Consider the following 10,684-nt stretch of genomic DNA (forward strand, 5'->3'; position numbering starts at 1 on the left):
TACTTATGTATACGGTCGAAATAGATTTCAGCTTTCGTACGATTGATCAAGGTCGAAATATAATGGATCGAAGAAAGATTTCGTAATATCGAGATGGGTCCCGAAGATGGTACAAACAAGCTTCGGATTCCAGGAATAGGTCAAACACCGAGTTCGAAGTCATCATCGAGCTCGGATCCGGATCGAACTATGATGAGATGATTTCGATCTTAAAGGGCAGAGGCCAACCGGGACCGAGTCCGAATCATCACCTGATCCCGATTCCGTATCAAGCTCTAGAAGCACTACCGACCGGCACCGAGGTCGATCGAGTTCTAGCACACAGACTAGAGCCGTTGCAAACACACTAAGGGAGAGATCTCGGCGGGAATAAGGGAAAAACTGATTTATCATGGAGTCTCCACTATGTATTTTTAATTATATCTAAAGTAGGATCCTCCACTATAAAGAGTATGGCTACATTTCTGTATAAGGCAGTTTTTTGCTTACATTGTAATTCAAGCACCATACTCTCCTATATTCAAGAATTATTCTTTTAAGCTTCATTAATTGATCCATTGTGCTAAGTCTTATAAATCATCCTCTTTCCTACCTTGTTTATTTTGCATTCTCTACAATCCATATTCGATATTTCTGTTTATCCCTACGGTTTGTATCAAGTTATATGATATATCCTTGGAACTAAGTACAAATTCAACTCTATCCGTTTTTCGGGTAAACAACTTCCACATTGTACTCTGTCTCTCCCTTGCAGGTTATGTAAAGTGCAGCAAGGTATACCAAAATCAACTGCAATGATACACGAATATTAGTTATTGTATTTTATGATGAGAAACCTAATGATTCTTTTTATTTTCTTCTTTTAGAGTCAAAAGACAACAACAACTGAAATGTGCTTGAGAATATTCATCTTTTCAAATTTATTCCGCATCAGGCTTTGTAAGTAACGAATGAAAAAGAAGCAAACTTTAGTAACCACAATCTTTAAATATTGAGAAAATAAAATGTTCAAAATAAACAAAATAGAGAATATATTTATTGATCTCATATCAATTGCAGAACATGTTTTGGTTTAAATTTGTTTTAAAGGGGCATCATCATTGTTCTAGAAGAATAGAAAAAAGATTCTTACGTGGGTCAAAAGAGATTATTTTTATCTTTTCAGGTGTAGCGTCAAGGACCGCTCCAGGCCCTGTCCATTTTCATTGCATGATTGATAAATCCAAGTGCAAGCTTATATACATAATACATAAAAAAAAAAATTACTAAGAGGGCCCATTTATTGCAAACCTTCAGAATGGACAATTACTTCTCTCTTCATGCCATAACTTTACAGTGTTTTTGCCATCTTACTTACTATATTTTGTTTGTATACTCCAACTGTAAAAGCTACCCAAGCAGGTTTTCTTCTACTCCTTAGACACACCGAGAGTGCATTGCAGTAAAAATTACAGCAGTTGCTAACATTGATGGCGGGAATCGAAGTAGATAAATAAACAATCTTTTCAGCAGGAACCAATATGCATAATGTTGTGTGGCTATAATTCATGGTTTAGCACATTATCCACCTTGTATTTTTATACGCTTTAATGATAAGGTACATCTTATTTGCGTGTAATAGGGTCCATTTTATGTGTAGGTAAATTGGAGATGAAAGTAGAAGAAAAATGAGACCTACAAGTCGAAAGCGTGCGCGGGAGCAGTGAATGAGAGAACCTGGCGACGCCAGGCTTGAAGCTGGCGTTGCAAGGAAAAGGCCAGGCTTGAAGCTGACGTTAGGCTGGCGACGCAAGGCAAAGGCCAAGCAGAACCAAGCGTTAGGCTGGCGACGCCAGGCCTGGAGCCAAGTTCATCAAACGTTAGGCTGGCGACGCCAGGCCTGGGGCTAGGTCCAATCCGAGCTTTGAAGACTTAATTCTCCGTGGGATTCGACTCCGGACATGTAAACCGAATTATATTTGCAACGACCGCTTAGTCCTTTTTATAAGGTATAGTTGGGCATGATCTAATTTTGGCGCCGTTGCCGGAGAATTAACGGTGTTATTAATTGCGGCTAAAAGAAGTGCTAGAATTCTTAGTGTAGTCAATTTTCTCCATTCTAAATCAAATACATTGAAATTTTAACGTTTGTAGTCTTGGGTGTTACAGGTGTATGCCTAGGAACTCCTCAAGAACTGGTGAATTGCTCGAAGCGTTATCACATCCTGAGAAAGTTTTTAAGGTACTAAATCGTGCAAACAAGAAAAGCAAATAGCAACGAAACTCGACAGAACAAATCGAACCAGACATGGCTGACGGAATAGAAAATCCAATCAACAACAGAAACAATGAGAATAAACCGAACAATCGGGGTGTGGTGCCTCTTATACCAGAAACAACATTATATGATTGGGAAAAACCCACCGCCGACAATCTGGCAACCACAATTGCAGTCCCTCAGATACAAGCAGAATCATTCCAAATCACAAACAACATGCTACATTTGTTGTAGAACGAGGGACTGTTCTCAGGGTCACACATTGAAGATCCTCAACATCACCTGAAGAATTTTCTTTCAATATGTTTAACGCAAAGGCAACCTAACGTGACACCAGACGCAATAAAGCTTTTGTTGTTCCTATTATCGCTGACAGGAGAAGCTCAGACTTGGCTTAATTTACTCCCTACAAATTCTATCACTACTTGGGAGGAATTAGTCAAGCAATTTTTGAACAAATTCTACCCACCAAATAAAACTGCCCAACAGATTGATGATATATTGAGCTACAGGCAGAGACCAACATAATCACTACAAGAAACGTGGGAGAGGTTCAAGGGCATGTTGGTTAAGTGTCCACATCATGGTATTTCCGATCAGATATTGGGGTAGAGATTCTACATGGGACTGGCTGACAGCTTAAAGGCCAATGTTGATACTTGAGCAGGTGGATCATTTCTGAGTAAAACGTTCGCAGAATGCAAGATCCTACTTGATAAAATGGCACAAAACTCAGGATGGATGACAAGAGCCTCTACGATCACTCCGGTAGTTCACTCAGTGGCTTTGGACCCAAATAACTCCATAGCTGAGAATGTGGCCACTCTAATGACACAAATGAGTATCCTCACCAAAAATATTGATGAATCAGGCCAGAAGCAGTAGGTTCACATAGTTGACACAACTAATGAGGGCTTATGTACACCATGCATTAACCAACCATATGTTTGCTCGTGGAGTGTGGAATGTGACAACCGGCAATATCTGGAAGATATGAATTATGTAGCCAACTATGGGGGACAGAGGCAATGTGGTCATAATTGGGGTCAACATAATCAACAATATAGACCAACGCAACAACAGTACAATAACAACAATAATCCTGGAGCTATGCGACCACTGGGTCAAGTTGCGCCTTACCAAAGGCAACATGGCTACATCCAGCAAAATCAGCAACTGACTTATCAACAACCTCAACAACAACAAATTATGAGACCAGGTGATGGGTTTACTAAACTTGAGGGAATGCTGGACAACAACAACAGAATGCTGCAACAATTGATTGGGTCCACGGGAAAAATGCAATAGAGGGTAGACTCGCATGAATCAGCGATATAGGGTATTGAGATTCAATTAGGACAGATTTCTATGGCCCTAAACAATCGTCCCAAAGGGACGTTACCTGCAGATACACAAGTCAATCCAAAAGAACAGGGCCCGAAATAGCTTATGGCAGTGAGTCTACGAAATGGTAGAGACCTAGATCTGGAGCAAGAGATGGCTCGCGAAAGCCGGCCTACTAAAACACTTGTGCCAATACCCATCGAGATAGATGACTCAACATGATTAACATAGGTGACGGTACAACATGTGCCATCTAAAACAAGCAAAGAAAAAGAAGTCGCGAAGGAAACTGAGTTAGGGCAAGAGAAGGCAGTAGAAATAGTGCCGGAGCAGGTTCAAAATCAAACCACAAGAAAGAAGCGACCTTCAGCACCTTTCCCCCCAGAGATTGGCCAAATATAAAAAAGATGAGCAATATAAGAAATTCTTGGAGATGTTGAAGCAAATTCAGGTAAACATTCCATTGATTGACGCCTTAAAGGAAATGTCTGGTTATGCAAAAATGATGAAGGACTTGATGTCTCGTAAGTTCGACTTTCAAGACTTGGCCACGGTTACACTGACTCAGATATGTAGTGTTGTTGTGACAAGACCTATAACTGAGAAGTTATCTGATCTAGGGAGTTTCACAATCCCATGCACAATAGGCAACTATGTGTTTGCTAAGGCACTTTGTGATTTGGGGGCAAGCATAAACTTGATGCCCTTGGCTATCTACAAAAGGTTAGGCATTGGAAGAGCTAGACCTACGTCTATGTTATTACAGATGGCTGATCGGACAGTGAAGAGGCCCTCTAGTATCCTTGATGATGTATTAGTACATGTGAGGAATTTTGTTTTCCTAGCAGATTTTGTCATTCTAGACTGCTGGGTTGACGAGGAGATGCCCATAATTTTGGGAAGGCCATTCTTGGTCACTAGGAGAACCCTAATTGATTGTGAAACTGGAGAGCTAAAGATGAGACTGAACGATGAAGAGGTAATGTTTAATGTGCAAAAATCTATGCGGCGACCCAGTGAGTTTGCTAACTGCTCTCTAATAGAAGCTATGGATGTGATCTTGGAGGAGGAAGATGAGACTCTGAACGTAAAAGACCCTCTAGCAGCATGCCTTATGAACTTAGAGGAAATGGATGGTGAAAACTTGGCAGAGTGGGTTTTGGCTCTTGAAGGGCGAGGGTACTGGAAAAGAGAGCTCGAATTCGAGCCCTTACACTTAGAAGAAAGAAAAACACCTCCAGTTAAGCCATCAATTGAAGAGCCACCACAGTTGGAACTAAAACCATTACCGTCTCACCTCAGGTATGATTTCTTGGGACCTAAATCCACTTTACCTATTATTATCTCATCCAGTTTGTTTGATGTGCAGACAGAACAACTTTTGCAGGTGTTAATGGAATGCAAGACTGCAATTGGCCGGACCATTGGAGATATTAAGGGGATCAACCCGACATTTTGTATGCATAAGATTCTACTGGAAGATGGGCACAAACCTTCCAGAGAACATCAAAGAAGGCTAAACCCTAACATGAAAGAAGTGGTAAAGAAAGAAGTGATCAAGTGGTTAGATGCGGGAATCATCTTCCCAATCTCTGACCGTAACTAGGTTAGCCTAGTTCAGTGTATGCCAAAGAAGGGTGGAATGACTGTAGTGCCCAATGAGAATAATGAGTTGATCTTGACTTGTACAGTTACGAGTTGGCGAATTTGTATGGATTATAGAAAACTGAACACAGCCACTCAGAAAGACCATTTTCCTTTACCATTCATTGACCAAATGTTGGATAGATTGGCAGGGAGGTCTCACTTCTACTTTTTGGACGGGTATTCAGGGTACAATCAGATTTCCATAGCCCCCGATGATAGTGAGAAGAAATCATTCACTTGTCCGCATGGCATCTTTGCCTTTTAGAGAATGCCGTTTGGCCTATGCTACGCACCGGCCACCTTTCAGGGGTGCATGTTAGCCATTTTCACTGACATGGTTGAAGATATTATGGAAGTCTTTATGGATGATTTATCTGTGGTGGGGGATTCATTCGTAGACTGTCTGTACAATTTAAGAAGAGTTGAAAAGGTGTGTGGAGACAAATTTAGTGCTAAACTGGGAGAAGTGCCATTTTATGATACAATAAGGTATAGTGCTGGGGCATCGAGTGTCCAGTAAGGGTATTGAGGTTGACCATGCTAAGGTTGACGTGATTGAGAAGTTGCCACCTCCCACTTCAGTTAAGGCAGTAAGAAGTTTCCTTGGGCATGCCGGGTTCTACAGGCGATTTATAAAGGATTTCTCTAAAATTGCTAACCCCTTATGTAAACTCCTTGAAAAAGATCATTCTTTTGTGTTTTCTGATGACTGCAGGTTAGCATTTGAGGAGCTGAAGAGGAGACTGGTGACTGCACCAATCATCGTTGCACTTAACTGGGAGCAACCATTTGAGCTCGTGTGTGATGCGAGTGACTATGCTATAGGAGCAGTCCTGGGGCAGCGGAAGGACAAACTGGTGCACCCAATTTACTATGCAAGCAGAACGCTAAGCGGTGCATAACTCAATTATACCGTGACTGAGAAAGAGATGTTGGCTGTGGTGTTTGCATTCGATAAATTCAGGTCTTATTTGATTGGTTCAAAAGTGGTTGTTTATACTGACCATGCAACACTTAGGTACCTGATAGCAAAGGAGTCAAAGCCATGCTTGATCTGTTGGGTTCTTTTGCTACAAGAATTTGATTTGGAGATCCAGGATAGAAAAGGGGCAGAGAACCAAGTGACAGACCACTTTTCAAGGTTGGAGGGAGCTGAAAAGAAAGTCGAGGTAGAAGATATAACCGAGACATTCCCAGATGAACAATTGCTAGCAGTGACATTGGAGGAAGTGCCATGGTATGCATACATTGCAAACTACCTGGCAAGCGGTATTGTCCCCTATGATCTTTCCTCTATTCAAAAGAAAAAGTTCTTTCGTGACTGTCACATGTATTATTGGGATGAGCCTTACCTGTTCAGGATTTGTGTTAATAACATGATCCGGAGATGTATCCCCAAGATAGACCAATCTTCTATTTTGCAGGCTTGTCATGTATCACCATATGGTGGCCATTTCGGGGGAGTAAGGACTGCTGCGAAAGTGCTGGAATCAGGCTTCTACTGGCCGACAATGTTCAAAGATGCACACTTATGGGTGAAAGGTTATGACGAATGCCAACGAATTGGGAATATTTCCTGCCAACATGAGACGCCTATGAACCCAATTCAAGAGGTAGAAGTGTTTGATGTGTGGGGAATCGATTTCATGGGGCCTTTCGTCAGCTCATATGGCAACAAATACATACTCAAAGCTATGGACTACATGTCAAAATGGGTGGAGGCTGCAGCGCTCCCGACAAATGATGCTAAGGGGGTAATTGGCTTTTTGAGAAAGAACATATTCACCCGATTTGGCATTCCAAGGGCGATAATCAGTGACGAAGGCACTCACTTCTGTAATCGAGCTTTCACAAAGCTGTTAGAAAAGTATGGTGTACGTCACAAAGTTGCCACCCCATATCATCCACAAACGAATGGGCAAGTAAAAGTATCGAACAGAGAGACAAAGTGTATTTTGATAAAGACTATGAATGCTACAAGAACAGATTGGGTAAGAAAGTTAGATGATGCACTCTGGGCCTATCGTACCGCTTTTAAAACTCCGATTGGTATGTCACCATATAAATTGGTATTTGGGAAGGCATGTCACCTACCAGTGGAGTTGGATCATAGAGCGTTATGGGAACTGCGGCAGTTGAATCTCGATATAGAAGCTGCGGGCACAAGTAGAGTCACAGAGCTGCACGAGCTTGATGAATTTCGTTACCACGCTTTTGAGAACACAAGGTTATACAAGGAGAGAATGAAAATAATGCACGGTAAAATATTCTTGAGCGGAGTTTTAAACTCGGAGATAAGGTATTGCTATACAACTCAAGGTTGAGGTTATTCCCGGGTAAGTTAAAGTCACGATGGTCGGGACCATTTAGTGTGGTAGAGATTCACCCCACCGAAGCCATAGAGATTTCTGCATCAAATGACTCTCGCACGTTTAGAGTCAATGGGCACAGGTTTAAATATTATTTGGGCATGGAAGATGCGAAAGTAGTGTTGGTGACTCATTTGCTCGAGCGACCAAGGTTAAGCGAGCCTTAAGTGCAATTATCTGCGTCGTGCCTTGACATTAAATCAGGCGCTCGTTGGGAGGCAGCCCAATTCGTAGTTGATTTTTAGTGTAGTTAGAATTTTTTTTTTTTAGGTACTAACAAGTTTGCAGGCGAGTTTGGGCAAGTCGAGCAGGGTTTCAACATCACCCGATGTACACCAGGCGCTGGGGCTGGCAACGCCTGGCTAACGCCAGGTTCTGCTTGGCCTTAGGCTAGCGACGCCTGGGTAACGCCATGTACTGGTCCAGGCGATGCCAGGTAAGTTATTTCGGCCTAGTTTAAGTTATTTTAGTCGAACCTCCTCACATTACATGCCCTAAACACTGAACACAATACAAAAAACCCTAACCTTACTTAAACCAAACACACATCAAGCTCTAAAAGAAACATTCACATGCACACACATCTGCTCATCAGCTTTGCTCTCAACCAAACACACTGCATGAATTGCCCTCACCCACAAACACTCAACAACACATTGCCATAGTTGTCTCTCCCATCCCCATTGAAGTCAAGTTTAGTCTTGCTATTCTTTCACACTCATCAAAAATTCTCAGGCAGCTCCCTCCTCTCAAAAGCTTCAAAGGTATGATTTGATCTCTTTCCTTTGTAATTTCGAGTGGGGTGTAGGTATACAATTACACATAAAAATTAGTGGATGTTCTTCATTGTAGTATTGAGTTTGTGTGCCCCAACCCCATGAAACCCCATAGGAATGGTGCTGCTATTGTGAAAACATGTGGTAGTACGGAACCCCCAAGCCGATTTGGGAGGATGAGGCAATCCCTCATATCCATAATAACTCCCATTGCACTAATGCATGTTAAGTGTTTGATATAATGCCTCAATAACATTCCTTGTCCCCATTGGAGCCCGAGTCTTCGGGATTAATAGACTAGTGTTATGAAGTCGTACACCATGTTAAAATCTTAAGTGTGGGGTGGCTCGCGGGTAGCCCATGTGTTGTTCTTTGATTTTAATATTAAGAAAGTACGAGTTGAAGTCTGAGTAACCTCGGAAAGTCGGGAAAAATTATGTGTGTAATGTGTAATGCAGTTTTATCTGACTACTGCTTATTTGTGTAGGAATGAAGATGCCTCCCAGAAAAGACACAGGCAAAGCCAATGCTACTTACACTATGCATGCTAAAGTAAAGGCAACCTCAGCACCTCCCCCAAAGAAGAGAAAAGGGGGAGAAGCTACCTCCAATCTAAGTGGAGTACAAGCTGTGGTAGCTATAGCAGCCATGCGTCAACAACCACAAGGCCAATGGGAGTTTGGCATCAACAACATACCACCGCATACTAAGGATTGGTATAGGCGCTGTAGGCCTAAACATGTACACTCGGAAGCAGCTATCCAAGGACACAGCTTGAAAGCGAAGTATCAGGCAACCGGAGGTCAAGTTTAGGTCTTTGACTAAGACTTGGCCTACACGTTTAGGTCTTTTTCTACACATATAAATAGATCTAAAACACCACTTGGAGGGACTTTTGCAACCGGAGGCAAGAATAACTTGTGGAATCACCCGTTGGGAGTTAGAATTATCAATTTCTACATCTTTTCATCTTTACTATGAATATGAGTAGCTAAATTCCTAATCTAGGGTTTTGATGGAACCTATTGAAGGATGATTTTCTTGTTACGTTAATATAAATTTGCCGTAGTATTTTCTCTATTTGTTCAACTATATTATTCATGAGGTTGATTGAAGGGCCCTCAATTAGTTATGCCTATTTAGTATGTATTACTCAGGAGAGAGTACATATTTAGGTAGTTTTTGAATAACATAACTCCTAAACGTATATGAGGGATCAATACAGAGGTTTAAAGGTAGGATTAGGGATAACGAAACCTTGGTGCGATCTGAGTGAGCTGTACTTAATGCCAGCTAGCGTAATTCGAGAGAATATATCTAGTAAATTGTGGTAATTACTCGGGAGAGAGTTACAACAGTTAGAGTGCTCATGGTTGATATAGAAGACTTAGGCAAGTTTGTAAAAAATATAGCGGAAAAGATTCCAACAATAGGGAAAATCACAACCTTAGATCATTCAAATTCTTGTTCACAACCCGTTCATAGTTAGTTATTAATTATTGCATTTTCATTACATAATATTTAGTTAATAAAAATCTAAATTGTTACTTAAATATTTCTGAAGATTGATTGCGTGAATTTGTGCGAGTCTAATAATTGTGTTTGATAGGTTAATTCTCTGTGAGATTTGACTCTGAACTCGTAAACCAGATTATATTTGCAACGGCCACTTAGTCCTTTTTATAATGTATAGTTGGGCGTGATCACATAACTTAACTATAAAACCAAATTAGAGAACTTAATTATCTAACGAAGAAAGCTATGATATTCACTATTTTTACATAAACCGTTAGTACAATTTTTTGAACATGAATCCTATGAACAAACTCTAAGGAAGATATAATTGTAGTGAGAAGCTACGTCAAATATCTATTAGACTATGTACATGTATTAGAAAAATAGGTGGCTAATAAAAAACTGAAAAGGTCAAATATCAGTAATGCTTATAGTTTACTGATAGTTGCTGCTAATGGAACTAATGACTTCATAGCCCAACACCTCAGAGTAAAATGCAATGCTTTCAATGAAGTTTGAGGCTGATACATTTGCTGAGCGTTACTCATTCGTGATACTGTAAACAATAGGCAAATGAGACCTAGGAGAAAAAAAAACAAAAACAAAAAATTCCAGATGGTAAAATTGTTAATGTTCATCGCATTTACACTGTGGAAAGATCGAAACTTTGAGAACCAAAACAAAACCAAAAAAGGAAAAAAAAAATGAAACCAGATGATAAAATTCTCTGATGTTCATAAAAATTACAGATTTAAGTGCAAAGTTGATATTTTGAG

The 10,684-nt window shown here is 40.7% G+C and overlaps 1 protein-coding gene across 1 annotated transcript; it reads left to right on the plus strand.

Moving 5' to 3' along the window:
- Positions 1 to 4,034: 4,034 nt before the first annotated feature.
- Positions 4,035 to 5,207, plus strand: LOC138895575 (uncharacterized). Its single transcript, XM_070180281.1, has one exon. The coding sequence runs from the start codon at positions 4,035 to 4,037 to the stop codon at positions 5,205 to 5,207; it is 1,173 nt and encodes a 390-aa protein (XP_070036382.1).
- The last annotated feature ends 5,477 nt before the right edge of the window (positions 5,208 to 10,684 follow it).

Source organism: Nicotiana tomentosiformis, chromosome 7 (genome assembly GCF_000390325.3).
Source record: "Nicotiana tomentosiformis chromosome 7, ASM39032v3, whole genome shotgun sequence".
NCBI lineage: Eukaryota > Viridiplantae > Streptophyta > Magnoliopsida > Solanales > Solanaceae > Nicotiana > Nicotiana tomentosiformis.

What these genes read in the sequence shown, in the direction of transcription:
- LOC138895575 (XM_070180281.1), top strand. Translation starts at nt 4,035, where the DNA reads ATGTTGAAGCAAATTCAGGTAAACATTCCATTGATTGACGCCTTAAAG.